The sequence below is a fragment of the Cyrtonyx montezumae genome, unplaced genomic scaffold (assembly GCF_038088225.1).
Source record: "Cyrtonyx montezumae isolate F1298 unplaced genomic scaffold, pur_monq_1.0 scaffold_17, whole genome shotgun sequence".
Lineage (NCBI taxonomy): Eukaryota > Metazoa > Chordata > Aves > Galliformes > Odontophoridae > Cyrtonyx > Cyrtonyx montezumae.
This window is the reverse complement of record NW_027071903.1, coordinates 14,205,425-14,224,925: the sequence shown is the minus strand read 5'-3', so window position 1 is coordinate 14,224,925 and position 19,501 is coordinate 14,205,425. Positions and strand designations below refer to the sequence as shown.

Sequence of the window (19,501 nt, the reverse complement as noted above, 5' to 3'; positions counted from 1 at the left end):
CTCTGCTAGCTAGCTAAGCATTATGGATTTTGCTTCCGATGTTTACAAGTGAACAGCATTTATTAGTTTCTTCACTTGGATGTATTGGAGAGCCAATGTATCTAGGCCAAGGCTGCAGGCAGGCCTTGCTACAGCTGGGTCACTGGGTCTTGCAGAGCCCTACAGTGAGCCCTATCCCATGAAGGGGTACTGGAGCCTATGAGGCATCCCACCTCACCACCCTGGGTGCTCAGCTTTCCTGGGTACTTGTTTTCACCACGGGACAGGAGGGCACGGGGACGTTCAAAGGATCAGAAACACTGACGTGAGTCATCCTTTGAGCAACGTTTGAATTTCCTTCCTCCAAACCTCCGAAACGACGCAGACAAGAGCCTCTCTGCTACTGCCACGTTTATTTGGAAGCAGCCATTTTCTACACCATCCATCTTCTCACGCTGACAGCTGCGGCAGCCACGGTGAGCACACCAAGCACACACAGCAGGATGAGGCCCCCAGGGAGCCACAGGCTGGGTCCTACCAAAGAAAAGAAAGGTCGGTTACTGGTTTGGGTCTCCGGAGCTGGGTCTGGTCCAAACTGGAGCAGCATACGTACCTTTCGGCTCCTGTTGGTCAGTCCTGGGATGATGGCTCTCCTCTCTCAGGGAAGGAGTAGCCAGCAGGTGGATGGGTCCATAGGAGACAATCTTATCATCTGCCAGCGCCCGCTTGCTCCTCCACAGGGTGGGGCATTGCTGTTAATGGAGTAAAAGGGAAGAGGGCAGGGAAGAAGCCAGCCTGTGGGGTCGGTGCCTGCCAGGGGGACAGGCTGCCTGGTGCTCTGACCCAACAGAGGCACAGCCGGGGTGCAGCCTGGGAGAATGGCAAGCATCAGAGCATAGGAAAGGAGCTGGCTGCCAAAGGAACCTTGACCTGCTTCTCCACAAGTCAGTCCCCAAGAACTCACCTTGGCACAGGGCTCAGGGCCGTCGGGGAGACACAGCCGGACACGGCAGTGCAGGAACACCTCGGGGTATCCCACAAACTGAAACATCTGGAAGCTGAACTTGGCTGTGGTGCTCTCTCCAATGGCATTCAAGTATGTCACTGTCTCATCATGGGGACAGCTGGGGCAAAATGGCAGAATCAGCAGGCAGAAAAAGGAGGATATCCCAGCCTGGGACAGCCGCAGCATGGAGACCAGAAATGCTCACCCCTGCTCAATGAGCTCGTGCCGCACATCCTGGTAGGGATCTGCTCTTGGCGTGGCCCAGCAGTCCTCCACACTCAGCAGGAAGTACCGGAGCTGGTGCTGCCCTTCTATCTTCAGCATGGTATAGAGTGTGTCTGTGATGGGCACGGCCGCAGTCGGCAGATGGTAGGGCTCGAGGTAGGACGCAGTCTTGTACAGCCTCATGCTGACGTTGAAGTGCCCTTCTTTGACCATGAACTGCACCAGCCTGTGAGGAGAGATGGAGAGCTCATGAACAGATGCATGTCAGGTCAGCAGTGCTGGCACAGGCTCTTGCAGCTTGCTGACCCCAGCTCCCATGTGGAGTTAGCCCAACTTGTCATGGAGGTAGGAGAATGGCAGATTATGCATGCCTCTACTCCAGGCCCAAGCCTTATTCTGAAAAACTATCAGGGATCTCTCAGGGAAGAGAAAGAGAGGCACCTTGATGTGATACTGCACTCAGAGCTCTTTGGTGGCTCCCGAGGGCCTTTGCATATCATCTCACCAAAGGCATCTATTTTTCCACAAGCTTGAATACATCATGTCAGCAGCAAGGTGAAGAGAAACCACTCACTTATCAACGGGGATGAGAGCAAATGGCATCTTCACCACCTGCTCATAGGCGTAGACACAGGAGAAATGCACCTCCAGTTGAAAACTCCGGGAGATCACGCCCCTGTGTGCTTCCCGTGCTGTCCCAATGACGTTGGAGTATGACACATGGGAGCTGTTTTGCTGGAATGATAAAGAAACAGTACTTAAGTCCATGTACAGAGTACAGAACGGTCTACTGAATTAAGTGATGCTCTGACTATAGGCAGGACTGCAGAGCTCAGAGGATCCTGCCAGAAAGCTGAAGGCTCTTATCCTAAAGAGCACACTGAGACTTCCATGCTCTGCTGCACAAGATGTGCTGCCAGCAGTGGTTTAGTGGAGGTAGAAGAGCTTTCTAACAGCCCCCAGGGAAGCCTCCCAAGGGGAAAGAGAGCTTCACAGGGGCAGATATAAAAGGAAAAGCCTCCAGGGCTGTCCCCACTCAGCATGTCTATTCCTCTTTCAGCTTCAGAGCTATTCAGAGAGGCTTAGTGCTGGATCCTTACCTGAATTATTGATCCACAGGCAGTGTGGTTTTCACCTGTGAGAGTGGCTGCAAAAAACAGCTCACCTTCCTCTTCCCTTTCTGAAACCTTGCATGCCTGGTTCTTCAAGTGGACAAGTTCCTGGGGGATTTTCAATGCTTCGAACACCTCCTTCCTCACCATCATCTTCATGTGCTCTTCCTCACAGGCCAACTTCAGTATCACATCTGGGGGAAAAAGCCATCTGCAATAGCAATAAGGAAGAGGCCTGAAGGAGCCCTACGTTGGCTATGGGATGGCACAGTCCCACCAAGCTCTACAAACCCTCACCCCAACCTTGTGGGAGGCTGCTGATAGGGGTCTCCAGAGACACGGGGGGAAAGCAAAAGACAAGCCTTTGGAAATAAGCAGATGTTAATGAGGATTTGACATTTATTGCCTAATGCATGCACAAGTCTACAACTGCTGCTCCTTTGAATGGACACAGTACTCAAGCTCAAGACATCACAGGCAGATGCCACAGGTCTGGCCAATTTTGTGGGGACTGCCTATAGAATTCTGCAGTCCACCAAGGGAAGTAGGCAGCAACACCACCCTGCCCATCACCTTTCCCTTTGGTGCCTGTGGACAAACTGAACTTGCCATTACCCCAAGCCCTACCTTGGCAGAATGCCCCTGTGAAGCCAGGTTTGCAGCTGCAAATGGGTCTGTCCTCTATCACCTGGCAGCCCCCATGGTGCTGGCACGGGTTGGACATGCAGGCATCTGAACTCCTCTTGGCACGCAGGGAAAACCTTCCCCTCGAGCTGTGTGGGCGTACCAGCTCACCTGTAGGGAAGGCAATTCAAGCAAGCCGAAACGCAGAAAAACATCTAACCTTTGAGAGACAGGAGAGTGAGCTCATCCTACTGCTCACAAGGGCTGGAGAGGCTCTGACCTCTCCTTTCCATACCCCTGTTTGTGACTGCACAGGGCAGCACACAAGGAGACTCACTCTTGTTGCCTTCACAGCCAGTCAGATGCAGGGCAGAGAACAGCAGCAAATACATCACAGTCCCTTCCTGCAAGAACAAGCAGGCTCTGGGTAATGCAGGTTTTCAGCAGGTCCTCACTGCTGAGGTGTTGGCGATCATCCAGAGCCAACCCTCAAGCATGGGTACAATCATTTCTATACGGTATTTCCTCCACAAACTATAGGTTCAATGGTATGAAGTAATTTCCTATTTCAAAGGACCAAAACAGCAATCCTCTCAGCCCAGGTTCCCAAAAGAGAAAAGGAATTTCCCTCTTACCTTTCCAATCATAGTTTTAATCTGAAGAGTTAGGGCTTACAAAGCCGTCCTTGCTTTTCCAGTAACCCATAACCACAACAGGAGAGACAATGGGATTAAAAGAGAAGAATCAAACCTTGAACATAGCTAAAATTTATGTCATGAGGACACAGATAAAGACAACCTCCCCAGCTGGGTCAGATAACATGTTTCTTTAGAGAAATTAATGGCATGGTGCAGGATAAGCTCAGGACCCTTATCAGAACTGTGGATATGAGTCATCTGGGGCTGCTGGCTGCACGTGTCCTCAGAGCGGGGCAATGCCAAAGCCAAAAGCTTTGGACTGACAGGCTCTGGTCTAGCAACAAACTGTTTATTTCCTCAGCCCCATCCTGAGCAACTGCAGCCACCAGAAATCTGAGCAAGGAGGATGCAAAGCCCTGGGGATGTAGAGCCCCATCTGCAGTTCGGGGCACGGCTCCATGGCATGGTCCTCAAGCTTCAGTGGAAACCTGATTCCTGCCAGTGCCAGAACCACGCTGCCAGCAAGTGCAGGGCTGTTCCCAGCTTGGCACAACCACCTTGGGCAGCTCTGCAAACCTCCTCTGCGATGTGCCACCCGTGGCTGCAGTAGCCTTGACAAAAGGCTCCCAGCTGCTCTCATCCTGCTCACCAGCCCAAAGACCCCATAGATCCTCAGCACAAAGCTCCTACCTCTGTCATCCTACTCACCATTGCCAAACCACTCCACACTTGCCCACCCACAGCCAGCTGGGTCCTCCTTGTGCTCCCGGCTGCCTGCCTTATATCACCTCCCAGCAGCTCATCGCTCCCCCACACAAACACTCTGCCTCTGTGATTGCACAAGAGCCAGCAGCAGACGGGGAGGAAAGGGCTTTCTGAAAGTGTGTCCTCCAGCATGGCCCTTCTGATTAGCTCAGGGCTGGTGAACGCTGACCCAAATCATAGCCCTGATGGGATTCCAACCAGGAGCAGCATCTGCAATATCCCTATATCTGCACCATCCCCTGCTTCCTGGGGTTTTATGCATCCACCTGCTGCCGTGGCACCTGCTTTGCCTCAGCAGGAACAGCAGATACCACAGTGGTACGTGCAGAGGCCAATAACCATGCACTCAGTACATGTGGTTTCCCATCCACTGCTCTGGTTTTTAATTACTTCTGAAATCTCAGATCTGTGAGAAATGCAATGACAGACACGTCGATTAGGGCTCAGTCCTACCAGTTTGTGAAATGGTAATGAGAGTGATCGCTCAGAGTGCCGCTGCTCGATATGCTAGGCTAACTGCTGCTTACAGAAAGCACTCAGCCAAGCATCGTTTAAAACATATGAATGCAGTTCGCCAGCATGCCCACTGCTGTTCGCAGCATACCTCACTGCCCCTGCACGTCCTCAGGAGCACTCACAGCGGTGGGCACTCCCTGGAAGCAGGGCAGGCTTGTCCTAGCACAGAGAAAACCAGGAAACAAAGCAGTGCTCAGCAGCAGTCTGTCTGAAGAACCACCACTGAAAAACCCAAGCCTCCTGCAACACTTAAAAGCAGTGGAAAACGTGAGTTTAGGGGCAGTCCTGAAAGGATGGAGTGGGCCCAAGCTCAGGCCCAGGCTCAGGCCTAGACTTGGGCCCAGGCCCGGATTCAGGCCCACAGCTCCCAGCCCGTTTGCTGTGGGGCTGCTGAGGCACCTGCCGCAGCCGGGCTGTGAGTGGAGGTGCTGAAATTAGTGGTGAACAGAACTGAGACAGTAGCAGCTCGGGTCCTACTGCCTCCATAGGGCGGGGGAGGCCCCGGGTTGGGCCGCGGGGGAGGCCGCAGGCCGCGGCAGGCCTGCTGGGTGCGTGCGCGTTGCCATGGTGACCAAGCCCGGCGGTGAGGCTCTGGCAGAGGCCAGCAGTGCGGGGACGGAGGGCCTGCAGGGACCCCCGCGGGACAGCAGAGGCTGGGTGCGGTGCTGGGCCCCGGGGTTCCCCCACTTTGTGCCCCCAGCTACAAGGTCTGCACGGCTGCTCCGCAGCGGGTCAGCCTGACCGCAGGGAGGGAAATGGACGGCCCCCAGCTTCTCTGAAATGTAAATTGGTGATAGGAGCAGCGCTGCGGCCTTGGAGGCTGCTCTGCTGCTGAGGCAGCTCCAAACAACCCCCTCCCCAGCAGCTGGGTCCCCTGGAGGGCCACAACAGGACCTGAGGCTGTGGTGTGGCACCCACCCTGACCCATAGCTGCCCTGTGCCCTGTGTTCCACCTGCCCAGCTCTAACTCAAGCCCAGTGCTTGCACCTGACAGTCACAGAAATAGGAGTCATTGTGCACAGAGTGCAAGGGTATTGGTGTTGTTATACACCTGGTTGCATGTATTTCAGGAAGCAAAATGGAGGTCCTAGAGGAGAAAGAAGAAGAGCAAAATGAAGAAGAGCTGAAGGCTTTGGAGCTCAGCAGTGTGCTTCATGATGTGGAGGCAGAGCTGTCTGTGGAACAAGGCTGCTTTTCAAGTGATGTACCGTAAGTTGCACGTGCATGTCAATCTCTGGGATGAGCAGAGACAGTCTCTTGGGGGGTCCATGGGGAAAATGTGTGCTTATAGCTTGCACTGAGGCCTGTTTGTGCAAGGCAGGGTGGGGGGGAGCAAGTTTCTGTGAGCCTGATGAGTTATCCATGTCTGTAAGACAAGATAAATCAGTTCATTTTCCATCCATTCAATGCTGTGTCAAAACACAATATAAAGATTCTCCAGTCCTCTGTGTCTATGTTAGCTTGCCATCACTCCAGAGAAGCTGGGCTATGTCAAAATCATGCCCACTTTAAATGATCTCTTCTCGGATAGGAGCCCCATTTTTTTCAGCTGAGAGCCTCTCCTGTGTTTTGATAGCAGATCATCCTGTCTCAATTGCTCTCCTCTTTATTACCTGTGTTTCTCTGCCTCCTTCTGCCTCGCAAGTGATTTTGACTGGAACAGCAATGACACATCCCAGTTACCAGACTCATACAAGATGAATTCCCCAAGGGAAAAGAAGATGCTGTGCATCGCTGACCATTACCACCAGCAGTACACTCACCTCTGCCCTGAACGCAAGCCGCTCTTCCTGCACCCCATCAATGAATGTGGTGTGGAGGTAAAAGGTGGCATGGGAATGGGGCCCCAAGCTGCACAGTTTTCATCTAGTTATGGACCTGTTGCTTCCCTGAGTATGTGGAATTGCTTCTTTAGATCAGCTTCCCCCAACATTTATTATATAAATGCCACCCAAGGCAAAATAAATAAATGCCAGAGGATATAGGAGCCAGAAAGCGCAGTAGCAGTTTGTCTCATGTGAAAACTATGAGATCTAGCTCACCTCTGAGATTAGCTTGAATTTTTAGCCACAAACAAAAAGAAGCGTGTTTTGGTTGGCAGAAGGCCTCTTAACTCTCTGCATTTCCAGTTCTGAATGGCAAGGAGGGCAACCATTGGTATGTTGGTGTGCTGCAGGGAGGTTCTGAGTGTAAGCTGCAACATCCAGGGACTGTCTGAGGGTGGCTTTGGACAGGAAACTGCACAAGTAATCTGCAGGCTAACCAAAGTCCTCTTGTTGCCTTGCAGAAGTTTGTGAGCACAACAGTGAGGCCAACCTTGCTCCCTTACACAGAGCTGTACCACTGGGATGGCTGTGCCAGCTTCATCTCTGATTATCTCACTATGGAGCCCCTCAAGTGCCCTCTCACACCGGTAAGAAAGGGGCTGCAGTCCCTTCAGAAACAGCCCCAGGGTGGAGGTGACAGAAGGGCCTCTCAGCTGGACACCACATAGAAACCCGAGGGGCTGGGATTACAAAGTCCTTTTGTCCCTCCAGCACCCTTAATTACTTGGGCAATCCCCCTAGAGTGGCAAGAAGAGATGTTACCAATGTTGGGACAAAGTCCTGGGGGTGGTATGAACCAGCAAAAGCAAAGGGACCAACCAGTCTTTCTTAGCAAGCACTGCTGATATCCTGCAGTGTGCAATCTACATGCACTCCACATTGTCCAGGCATGTCCCAAGAGTCCCAGGGCCTCAATAGACTCTTTCACTCTATGGAACCATCAAGAATATGTCTTGATTTAGCAGACAAAGACTGATCAAATCAGTCTGATATCTGGGTGTAGATGATGTGAGTAGAATCTATATTCGATTTGTGCATTGTTCCCTTTGCCTGGGGAGTGAGGGCCAAAAGGAAATACGTTCCCTTTGTGCTATAATTTAGGTAATGGGTCTTTTCCTTTGAAGTGCTGCAGGCAGACCAGCTAGAAATGGAGATAAGCCTCACTCTGGTGTTGTGGTTAGCATTAGATTCTCAGCAGCCTTGCAAGCTTGGCCTGCCTGTCTCTCCCTATGGTTCAGTTTGCACAAGTTTGGGGTCAGAATTTCTCCACATCACTTTGGAAGGAACTTTTGGAGTCTGTGGCTTATGTATGAGTTTTAACAGACTTCCTATGTGTGCAGAGCCCAGGGATATGAGGAATACCCTCTCTCTCTCTCATTCTCCCTGCCTGGAGCATGTTTCAGCTTCAGAAGACAAGCACTGTGAACAGATATCCCTTTCTTTCAAGCCCAGTTTGCTCTTTTCCCCAACCACCATCCTGAAGTACCAGCGAGGGAACTGCTTTGACTTCAGTGTGCTGCTGTGCTCCCTGCTGATCGGGGCTGGGTATGATGCCTACTGTGTGAATGGGTATGCCACCCACAACATATGCAGCTTGGATGAGACTCTGGAGGAGTGCCCGCTGCTCAGGAAGCCACAGGAGGTGAGGAGACCTGCAGCTAACAGGCAGGGGGGAGCCTGGGTGTCAGGTTCTGATAAGAAGACCACGATGCTGGTGTGAAAGACAAAGCACACTGGAGGCCGGTGAAGCTGACATCTCTGGTGTGTCCACTGAGTGATAAGAATAAGCATGATGGCAGGTTGCAGGGCAACCAGCCCCATTGCCAATCTACTTTCTAATCATGCTACTCATTTAAAGAGGATCACAGTTTGCCTGTGCTTTCTTTCTTTTCTTGATTCCTGCTAGATTTAACAGCAATTTCTTGTTTTTGTGGAGGCAGATCCCAAAAGAGGAAGTGAAGAAGCCCAACAAGTATAGAGTTAAGTCCCCCCCAGACATGCACAGCAAGTTTGAGCTTCAGCAGGAGGCCAAGAAGAAAGCAGAAACTGAAACTACTGAGAAAAAGGAAAGAGAAAAGATGGGCACGGTGAGTTAGCAAGGTCTACCCTATTCTCAAACTCCATTAGCAGGAGTTGAGACATGGGTAATAGCTGACTGAAGAAAGGAGCTCGCTACTTTCCATGCAGTACAGTACAACTTAGATCTGACCATGAGCATACAGTCTATGGTAACAGTGTGTGCTAGCAGAGGAATATAAGCTGAGTGTGTACTACATTACTATTCTGAAGAGCTTAAGGGTTTGGAGGTCTTCAGAATTGGGCAGGGGAAAAAATAAGATTGCTGGTGGATTGGACTAAAGTGGCAATAATTACTGCTCTGTCTTCTGGGCTACAGGAAGCAGAAGAGCCCGCGTGTGACCCTTTGTGTGGCTTACGGGTGCATGCATGGGTTTTGGTTCTGTCTGGCAAGAGAGAGGTTCCTGAGACTTTCTTCATCAATCCCTTCACGGGGAACAGCCATAGCACCACAGATGAGCAGTTCCTTGGGATTGAGAGTGTCTGGAACCACAAGAACTACTGGGTGAACATGCAGGACTGCCGGCATGGCTGCAAGGTAATGAGCTCTTAGACACACTTGCACCTGGAAGGTGCTAGCCTGAGCCCTGAGGGAGTCTAAAATCAGAGTTGATCCAGGTTTCTACTCACTGTTCCCCTGAATTGGCTCTGGGCACGTTTTTCTGATTACTTAGATACCAGGCCTGGTACCTGGAGCTAGTTCCTGGCATCCCACTCTGTGAGCTAGCAAATACGGTTCTATTAACCCTCCACAATGCTAGAATGTCAGCTTTGAAGCTGCCTGGACAACCATTCCCTCAACACCAGCTTTTAGGGTAAAATCTGTTAAACGCAGCACAGGGTAGGAAAGATCTTGATTTGAGTCTTCTCACACCTTAGTTATTGCCCATCTGATAGAAAGGCTGTGAGGAGAGGGGCTGAATCAGTGTCACTTTAGGCCCACATGGGTGACCTTGAGGTCACACTTACCCTAAGGAAGGAGGCAGTAGCATTTCCCTCAGCTGTGGCACAGGCACCATAAGAAGGACCTTCCAGGCACAGAGCCAGGCTCTGGGGTCCCACCAGTCAGGGATGTGATGAGCTCACCTCACTGAGATCCAGGGTGTCCAGAGTCTGCAGATGTGCAGAAGCAATGTTTAATGTCAGGCCCTTGAGGCTGCTCTGTACTTTTGTGGATTTCTTCTGTTTGGCCTAGGATCTTGTCTTTGATTTGAGTAACAGTGTCTACTGGGAAATCATGCTTTCGGAAACTGACAAGCCTCTTCAGATGCTTCTGGGTGCTGAGAAGAAAAATGAGCTACTTGATTGGAACGTGGATGACATGGTGAGTGGCCTGAATGGTTAGCACTCAGCCTTCCAGTGCTTTGGGACAAAGGAATTTCACAAAATTAAAACAAAAATTTCCTGGACATCTTCTGTCTGCTGGTCAGCATGTGGCTCTTACAAGTTGCCAACCAAATGTAGAAATAAAGTATGTATTCTGATACACAAAAAAAGAAGAAAAAATAAAAAGCTGCATGCTGGAAGCATAAATGTTACATTGTCTTGCTGGAAGAACAAAATATGATAAAGAAGGCATTACACCAGCACAACACTACAGAGAAATACTGATAACAGTACATTCCCTCCTCATATCTAATCTTTTCAGCTTTTGTCCATCACCAGGGATCACAACTCCTTCCGTGGTCTGTATAAGATAAGCTGGTGGTTAGTTTGAACGGCAACGGTCACATTCATAACCTGTCCAGCACAGGTGTTAGCCACATTTCATTAGGCTTGGAATAAGCTGTGCTAGCAAGAATATGGGGATGCAATAAAGCTCTCCTCCTCTGTAAACTGCAGCATGCTGCTTGCTCCTGTCCTCAGGCTGCATGTGATTGATACAGCACATAACTGTGCCACTGTGTTGTGCAGGATCAAACGCAGCCTCACATGAGTTGCTTTCTGATTGCTGCAGTGTGTTCTTTAGTACCAGGAGGCCTCCTGACACACTCAGAGAAATTAGCAAATGTGAAAATTTCTGTGTCAGCAGGACGAGGAAGAAGAGGAGGAGGAGGAAGAAAAAAGGTTTGCCATGCCACCATCGTGGGTAGCTCCAATTCAGGTATCTCCCAAAGGTACACGTTATTTGCCTATTGCTTGCCTTCCAGATAATCTTTTAGTGGATCTGGGACATTTGTCTCACTCAAGAGTTCTTTCTGCCTTCAACATATTTGAAGTACAGCAGAAAAGTGCATGCACTAGCTATTGGTTTGAATGCTGCCCTCATTGTGCTGCCTCATCGTGGCTGGAAAGTCCCAATAGACACACACACTTTTTTCCTGCTGGCTGAATGATTTTGCCTGGGATGGACTTTCTGTTACCACTATGCATATGGGTCTGCTGTCGATAGGAGTTGATCTTTCTGACACCTACCTTGCCTACTGCAGAGTTTGAAACCCGCTATTCCCAGGGGAGGAAGGTGATCCTGTACAAGAAGGCAAAACTGGAGAAATGGGCACCGTACCTCAATGGAAATGGGCTGGTGAAACGCCTCACTGTCTACACGGACTTAAGCCGTAAGAGGATGGAATTTATCTCACCTTCTCCCCATGAGCTGATGATTTTAGTTCCTGTCAGCAAAGAGGAATAAGCCTTTTTATAGTATAAGTCATCAGAGTAGATTAGAATTCATCTATTAGGATTAATCTATAAAAAGCCTCAGTGCGCAGAGCCAATTCTAGTGGCTACGTGGGGTGCTTGCACAAGTATCAGGTGAATCCTACCACTTCCAACAGGGTGATGTAAGGCTGTGAAACTGTGTGTCTCCTGTCAGGTACTGAAGTAGCAGAAGTGAAAGAGTGGTTCAAAAACCGTGAAGACATGTTGGATCTGAGAGAAGTGAATAAACAAACACAGCTGACCACAGATTACTTCAGCCCAGGACACCTCTTTGGTCTCAAAGGTATTCTAGTTCATCTGGGCAGCCAAGACAACATGGGAATCTGTCCTAGCAGTTGCAAAAGCCCAAAGCAACGGTGCTGCAAACATGTGGGATGAGTTGCATAGATTAATAATATGGTCTCCACTTGAGAGTAGAGAACTGCTGTGCTTCCAGTCCCGGGCAGTGCTTCCCCAGCATAACAGCATAAGTTCATAAGTTCATAAGTTCATAAGGTTGGAAAGGACCTATAAGATCATCTAGTCCAACCATCCTCCTATCACTATCTCTACCCAACTACTAAATTAAGTCCTTTAGCACCTCATCTAAACGCTTCTTGAACAGCGCTAGGGATGGTGCCTCAACCACCTCCCTAGGCAGGCCATTCCAGTGCCTGACCACTCTTTCAGAAAAGAAATGCTTCCTCAGGTCTAATCTAAATCTTCCCCGGCGCAACTTGTGGCCATTCCCTCTCGTCCTGTCATTACTTATCAGGGAGAAGAGACCTACCCCCTCCTCACCACAACCCCCCTTCAGGAAGTGGTAGAGTGCAATAAGGTCTCCTCTGAGCCTCCTCTTCTCCAGACTGAACAATCCCAGCTCCCTCAGCCGCTCCTCATAAGACTTGTGCTCCAGACCCCTCACCAGTTTTGTTGCCCTTCTCTGAACACGCTCCAGGGCCTCAATGTCCTTCTTGTAGTGAGGGGCCCAAAACTGAACACAGTACTCGAGGTGCGGCCGTACCAGAGCTGAGTACAGGGGGATGATCACCTCCCTGCTCCTGCTGGCTACACTATTTCTAATACAGGCCAGGATGCTGTTGGCCTTCTTGGCCACCTGGGCACACTGCCGGCTCATGTTGAGCCGAGCATCAACCAACACCCCCAGGTCCTTTTCCTCTTTACATTCTTCAAGCCATTCTGCCCCAAGCCTATAGCATTGCATGGGGTTATTGTGGCCAAAGTGCAGGACCCGGCACTTGGTCTTATTGAACCTCATCCCATTTAGCTCAGCCCAGCTGTTCAGCCTATCCAAATCCCTCTGAAGGGCCTCCCTACCCTCAGGCAGTTTGACACATCCTCCCAGCTTTGTGTCAAAGCAGGTGAAGTCTGTATCATATATAGTGCATATATACATGCATCTGTAGGAAAGCCTTGTGTCAGATGTGCCACTGAAGCAGAACTTCTCCCCAAGAGGTTGCCCTAGTTTCTGGTGTGGAAAGAGCAGAGTCCAGGCTCTACTCACCATTACCTTGCTGAAGGAGGAAGGCAGTGGCCCTGAAAAGCTGTTCTGCCATCCTCAGGCCATGGTATATTGGTAAACAGCAGTGAGGATATAACATTCCTTCCCCGCACTCTTAGGTGCATTTGATTTTTTGTCTGCTTAAGAAACTGAGTTTGGCTGGTCTGGATGTGGCTGTGTTCACTAGTATTACAGTGACTAGTTATGAAAACATATGCAACCTCTTTTGTGTCCTCAGTCCACACCTATAAGTCAATGAACCCACAAGCTGAACGTGTGATGGAGTTCTACAGTGAGACGCGAGTTGATGGCCTCCAGAAACTTGCTGAAAACACCAACGAGATGAGGGAGTACTTCGTGGGGCGAGATGACTTCAAGTACTTCCGGCACACAGAGTTTCACACTGAAAGAAAGAAAGTAGCTTTGGCTGGCACCAGAACTGACTACTCCCGGCCTATAGTGGTACGGCCAAGACAGGAACAGAAAAATGTCTGTCACAGTGATATTTATGCTGTACAAAGCATGCTGCCTAAGGCCTTAGATTCATTCCTAGTGGACATAACAGAGGCAAAACTCCAGATGCAGCATCTAAGTCTGGTTCAGTTGCTGTGTCTTTCAATTGTTTGCTTGATACAGCCACAGTGTGTGCATTTCTCTCAGAACGCACTGAGAACTCAAAAAAAACTAGGAAATTATGACCTGGAGAGTGTGGTCAGAAGAAAGAAAGACAGCTTAACTATGATTTTGGAAAGAAATTTTCACAGGACTCCAGAATAGTTTGTTCTGCCCCCAAACTTGTTTTGTGATGCTGACCAAGTGTCTCACAACGCTGTTAACACACAGGTACCTCTGTCGAGTCCGGTCTGATTTGGAGAACAGACAAGAGAGGAAACCTGACATCTGGTGGTGTGGCTCAGACATTTCATCTGCCAAAGCAGAGCCATGCAGTGGCCTTCGGCTCACATGCTTTTTTTTCCCAGGCACAGGAAAGAGCAGTAGGATCAACTGTGGGCCAAGGCTTTAGGAGTAGCTGTCGCAGTCCAAACTGGGCAAAAAGGCTCAGTTTTTGTCTCAAACTTTTACTTAACTCTCCACAAATGTTGCTATTTTTCTATGTGGTCTAACTTGCTTCCATCACTTTCTCTTCGCTTCTTAGCAAATCAAGGAATGTTTCCACAGAAACCTTCAAAAGCCTGCTGATGAAGACGTAGCAGAACGTGTCTTCCTGATCGAAGAGGAGGTGATCCAACTGACATACCACCTCAAGGATAAATACATTACGGCCTCGAAGAAGGATTTCTTCAAACCAACTGACAGCTATAGGAGAAGTGAAATCATGACCCCAGAAATGTGCAACACATACCAGGTATGGAGCAAACCTGCCTATATTGTGGAGGTTTTCTGGGTCACGGGGATACAGATGGTAGGTGCAATGCCAGTGGAAGCATGGCAAGGCATGTTCGTGCTCAGTCTCTCCTCCATCTGCTCATCAGCTAGTCTCTATGGCCACTGAGATCCTACAAGATGTTGATTCAACAGCTGTTGGTATCAATCCTGCAGGGAAGCTGAAGTTTCCTTTGCTGTTCTCTCTTAAAGAGACTGTGGCGGAGGAGTAGGAGGAAGAGATTTTCACTCAAATTCTACCATGGATCACAAAGTTTGTGTTATATTGTTGTTTAAATCGACCCTAGCTTACTCTGCAGATTCAGACGAGGCTTTATTTATTGCTGACAGATAGGTAGACAGGTGGCCTTAAATAGAAGATATCCCTATAAAAGGAGAACACTGTCACTACACCAAATTCTTTCATTCGTAGAGGGGTCACTCTACTAACAACTCTGCTGTGAGTTTGTAGTTGGAGACAGAAGTCTGCCTGTAAATTATGCAGTGATGCTGCACAATTATGCATAGGAAGTCAGATTACAAAGATAGATATGTTTTGTAACGTTATGAACATATATATATTTTAAGTTTAGATTGCTGGTGGGCAGATGCAATTGCTGGAGTGCTGTCGTTTCATCTCTAACCCTGTAAAAACAGTCCCAGTCAAACAGTAGGAACATCAGCAAAGAGGTGCAGGACGTGCAGTCTGGCTGACGTTACTGATGGACTCAAAGTCTAGGTGAACTCCAGTCAACTGTTGACAATGGGTTAGATGTTTCTGTGGTGTAAAGCAGTGTCTTTATATTGACTTAGCAGAATGGTGCTGATTTATGTTTGCAAAGTATGTGGTCCCGTGCAGCCAGACAACAATACTGCCTTTCACTAGCTTATCTGCTTCCAGGCGGGGTCTTCTGAGCAGCACACAAAGCTGGTCCACCTGTACAAATTGTTTCAAGAGCTAACAGAGGAAGAGAAGCAGCTGAAGCAACAAGTCCAGCAATCTCAAGCAGAGGTAACAGGGAGGTCTCCTCACTGCTGTCAGTGTGGTCAGGTGTGGAAATTGGTTTCATTTGACAGGTTGCCAAAGCCTTATTTGGCATAGGCTGTGGTAAAAATGAAACTCTGGTGTTGTGAAGCTGGACTGAATGATCAAGCTTGCAACCCATCCCTTGATCAGTACAGATACTTGTATAATATATGGAGAGTCACACACTTTCCAAGTCTTGCTCTATTTGTTCTCAGTGATGAAAATGGTTCCAGAGAGCAATAACAGCATGTGACTTGGGGCATCTAGGAGTAGATCTGTGTCTTTTCTTGCCTGGGAATAAAACCAAGAAGAAAGGATGTTGTATGTAATGTAATCTAATTGCTGGGCATTTTCAGGAAACAGTAACAATAATATCAGTGATTTTTTTGTTGTTGTTGTAGGAACAACTGCAGGGAAATACTTAATAAAATACATAGCTTGTACAGCTAATCATACTGTGACTGGTGTAACAAATTCATGTTCTTAGAAGTTTTTGTAGTTACTTCATGATAAATTCAGTCATTCTGGTGGGTGGAGACACTGCCATTGGATTGGATTGTTTTTTTAATTGTTTTTTCTGTGGAAGAAAAACCTCTGGAGAGAAATGCACAACAACAGCATGCAGAATGTTGATAATAGTTAAGAAAAAGACTGCAATGTTTTTCAGAATTGTGAAGAGCATAAAGTGTGACCTCATGAATTACCTCACCAAATTTCTTAGTCTTGATGTGTTCTCAGGCATCCTGTTGCTCGTGCTGTGTATCCTGTTAAAGCAAAGAAAAAAGCCAAAGCCATCATTGCAGGATCAAAACCATCAGGGTGGCTTAGCTGTATAGGTTTGGGGTATATTTGACCTTGTGCCACAGTTGTGGTATGCAACATCTGCTCTGTTAGCATGTAAAAGTGCTGTCGTGTGGTGGGAAAGCTGAGGTGTCTTTCTTCTGATTCTTTGGAAGGTGCTGAAAATCCTGGAGATCCATGAGAATGAAGGAGCAGACATTAAATTGCCAGTTTCGATATATGATACAGAGAGGAATGAAAAAATAAGACAAGAGTTCGAAGCCATGGTAGGTGGACTTTACTAAGCCTGGTATTAATTACACGCACACAAATTAAGTCCGGAGTAAGCATTTTCTGTCTGACAAATTAGCTCAGTAGGTCTTTTAGTATTATTAAGAGGCATGGGGCCAAATCCCTAGCAGTTACTATCTGAAAATGTAACGTGGTCACATTATGACCTTCTGGCTCTCTGGAAAAGCCCACATCAGAGAAAAAAAAATATTTTATTTAGATAACAATAAAATAATTAACAAGGATTAATTAATGGTAATAGGGGTTATGAGGTGAGTGTGTTAGTGGAGTCCAGGCTGCATCTTTACAGCCAGGTCTCATTTCATTAGGAATATGTGCATGTCTCTGTATGTTTCACTCTGCTATGAGCCAGTTGTCTTCTTTGTTTTCATTATTACTTGCAAAGGCAATTTTGCTTCAGGGTCTCTCTCGGGGAATTATTACCCTGTGAATGTTGTGAGCAAATACAAAAACTTCCAGAATAATTACTTGCATCTTTTTTAAAATCTCCAGTATGTTTCCTGTGAATGATTTTTAGACTGAACTTACCTGATTAGAGGTTATAAGAGGTGATGCTAGGTTTTACATGCCAGACATCTGGCATGAAACACAGAGGCAAAGGTCCAAGAATCAGCTACTTGCCAGCCTACAAATCGATAGCACTCAAAATACCCTGTCCAAATGCAAATGCTTTTTGTGAAGCCCTTCTTGGACATTTCACTTAAGATAAATTTCTGCAGTCAAGGAAATTAGGAAAGATACTTTAAAAGATAATAACAAATAAATGACAGAATGAAAAACACATTGGGAAAAGGTTGGTATTGTACAGCTAATGAAAAGCTACAGTTTGGGTCATACTATAGGAAAAGGAAACGTTATTTCCTCCATAGAGAAGAAGGAATTTAGGCCTTTGCTTTTATTTTGCTTTATCGTAGGGTGTCTGGGAAAAAACTCAGATGAGATTGTGACTCTTTCTGTCTTTTCCCCTCCAGATGAATGCAAAGAGGGATGAGTTCCCAGAACAAAAGGAACAGGATTCGGATTACCTGGCACCTTTTCTTATTCAGATTGGCAGTCCTGAGAAAATAACCAGAAAGCAGGCCCTTCGCCTCAGAGACAACTGCCTGAGTGATTTTAAGGATCGTATTGTTTCTAAGGCCAACATCATCCAAGCTCATTTTGAAAAGGTATGCCCAGCCTTGCTCCATGATGTGCATGGCACTTGTGTCTTTTCTGCACTGGCAGGAGGGTAAATACACAGCTCATCGTGACAGCAGGCAGGAAACAAAACTCCTTTACCTTTAAGGAAGCCATAGACTCACCTGTGTCATTTTTGTCCTGAACATGTGAGATCAAAGAACAGAATAGCTCCAAGGTCAAATTTAGTCCTTATTTCAAGCAGAGCTGATTTGGTTCCCCAGCACTTCTTGTCTACAGTGAAGCAACACATTCTGGTCTTGCAGCCTCTCACTGGTCACTGTGTTTTGATTCCCTTGTTTTCTTCTTCTGTGAGACCTCATCTCATACTCTCTGCCTCTCATGAAAATAAAGCAGCTCTTATTTGTTGTTTCCTTCATCTTGGATCCCTGAACTCTGAGTTGCACTTCCGCGTGTCTGCACTCCTCACTCTTTTCTCTATTATCCTGACTCCTTGACACTCACTCTCTCAACAGGAGGTAGAAGAGCTGCAGAAGAAGAACCAGCAGTTTCAGGAAAATCAGAATCAGCTCAGTGAGAAGGAGGAGGCTGATTTCCTTGCTGATTGCTCTGAAACCATGTTCCGCATCCACATTCTAGCACTAAGACTCGACAGGTACTGGAATGTCAGCTTGAAAAAGCTGAACTGGGAAGTCTACCAGTCAGCCTTCCTAGTTACTGAGCAGTGAAGCTGTTCTGTAAAAACATTTTACTCTGTGTCCTGCCACAGCTTCCTCTAATAATTATCCTCCTTGTTCTAGGGAAAAGCAGACGGCACCACAGAAATACCTTGCTCTTGAAGAAAAGCTGCACAAGGACCCTCGCCTAGCAGAGCACCTCAGTCATGCCTGATTGCTTCTTTTTCTTCCTTCAGATCAGACACTGTCTTTCCTACTTGCCTGCAAGATATCTTGCATTCTTATCAGGTTCTGCTAAAAGTCTTTGTGTAGCTGTCTCCAGAATTGCAGGGGATTTTAATGAACTTGTGCTACTGTCTTCTTCCCTCCTTTTGTTTTAAGACTCGCCTATGTGGGAAAGAAGATTGTCTTCTTAAGCTGTTCCACTGTGGTTGACACTGAAGCCTGAATGAAACCTGATTAAATTCTGCTTCAGAAGTTGCTACAAGTGATGTAGGCTGCATTGCTGAGCTTCTTGAAAGCTGCTCCCTAGCTGCTGCCACCAGGAGCAGCATTATTTGAGAATATAGGTTCTTTTCACTATAATAGTATTTTAACAAACTATAAATCTTCATTTATAAGTACCTCAAGCAAAGCTTGTGAACCCAGCAGATCACAACAATGAGAAGTTATTTAATCTCACTTAGATCTGTTAACTGCAAAAACTGTTGAGTCCTTAAATCAGTGAACTTTGGATTTCAACGTCTTTATTTTTCCTCTTTGAATATCTCCAATTACGCTTCGCAAATACTGACAGACAGGGCAGGATGCTCACAGGAATCAAGCAAGGGAATTTTAGGCAGTCCACTGTCTTGGCTAATAATCATTCCCTGATGTCAACAAAGAGAAGCCAGTTTGTGTGTGGTGCCACCCATTGTTATCTGTGCAAGTCCCTGAACCTGCAAGGAAACAGTTCCTGATCTTCTCCTTCTATGTGCAACGTCTGCATCTCCTGGGGAGGTGGCTGACATCACAGCAATTCCCCGGGCCTCCCAGCCCCTGGGTTTTGGACTCAGGGCTGCATCCCTCTGTCAGTGCTTGGCTGACGTTGTGACCTAACACGGGTAGGTCACGTAGAGAAAGCTCTGCTGAGATAGATAAAGAAGGGGTATCTGGGTAAGAACTAAAGGAATGTGAGGAGTGAGCCAAAGCAATTCCTGAGGCACAAGGAGTGAACTCCCAGAGAATGATGGGCCCCAGGGAACCAGAGGGGCCGA

At 47.8% G+C, this 19,501-nt stretch overlaps 2 protein-coding genes across 2 annotated transcripts; one reads left to right on the top strand and one right to left on the bottom strand.

The window, feature by feature from the left end:
* Positions 1-412: 412 nt before the first annotated feature.
* On the bottom strand, positions 413-3,443 carry LOC136047153 (uromodulin-like). The gene is made up of 9 exons (XM_065734203.1): positions 3,402-3,443; positions 3,284-3,350; positions 2,950-3,117; positions 2,311-2,516; positions 1,785-1,945; positions 1,191-1,436; positions 944-1,103; positions 593-731; positions 413-513 (listed from the first exon to the last, which is right to left on the bottom strand). The coding sequence occupies exons 1-9, from the start codon at positions 3,441-3,443 to the stop codon at positions 413-415; spliced, it is 1,290 nt and encodes a 429-aa protein (XP_065590275.1).
* Positions 3,444-5,585: 2,142 nt separating this feature from the next.
* Positions 5,586-18,773, top strand: DRC7 (dynein regulatory complex subunit 7). The gene is made up of 18 exons (XM_065733323.1): positions 5,586-5,647; positions 5,936-6,074; positions 6,511-6,685; positions 7,153-7,278; positions 8,139-8,333; positions 8,632-8,778; positions 9,087-9,305; positions 9,963-10,091; positions 10,797-10,884; positions 11,197-11,325; positions 11,583-11,711; positions 13,168-13,391; positions 14,086-14,295; positions 15,214-15,324; positions 16,296-16,406; positions 17,403-17,597; positions 18,084-18,223; positions 18,369-18,773. The coding sequence occupies exons 2-18, from the start codon at positions 5,944-5,946 to the stop codon at positions 18,457-18,459; spliced, it is 2,550 nt and encodes an 849-aa protein (XP_065589395.1). The 5' UTR covers positions 5,586-5,647; positions 5,936-5,943; the 3' UTR covers positions 18,460-18,773.
* Positions 18,774-19,501: the final 728 nt, after the last annotated feature.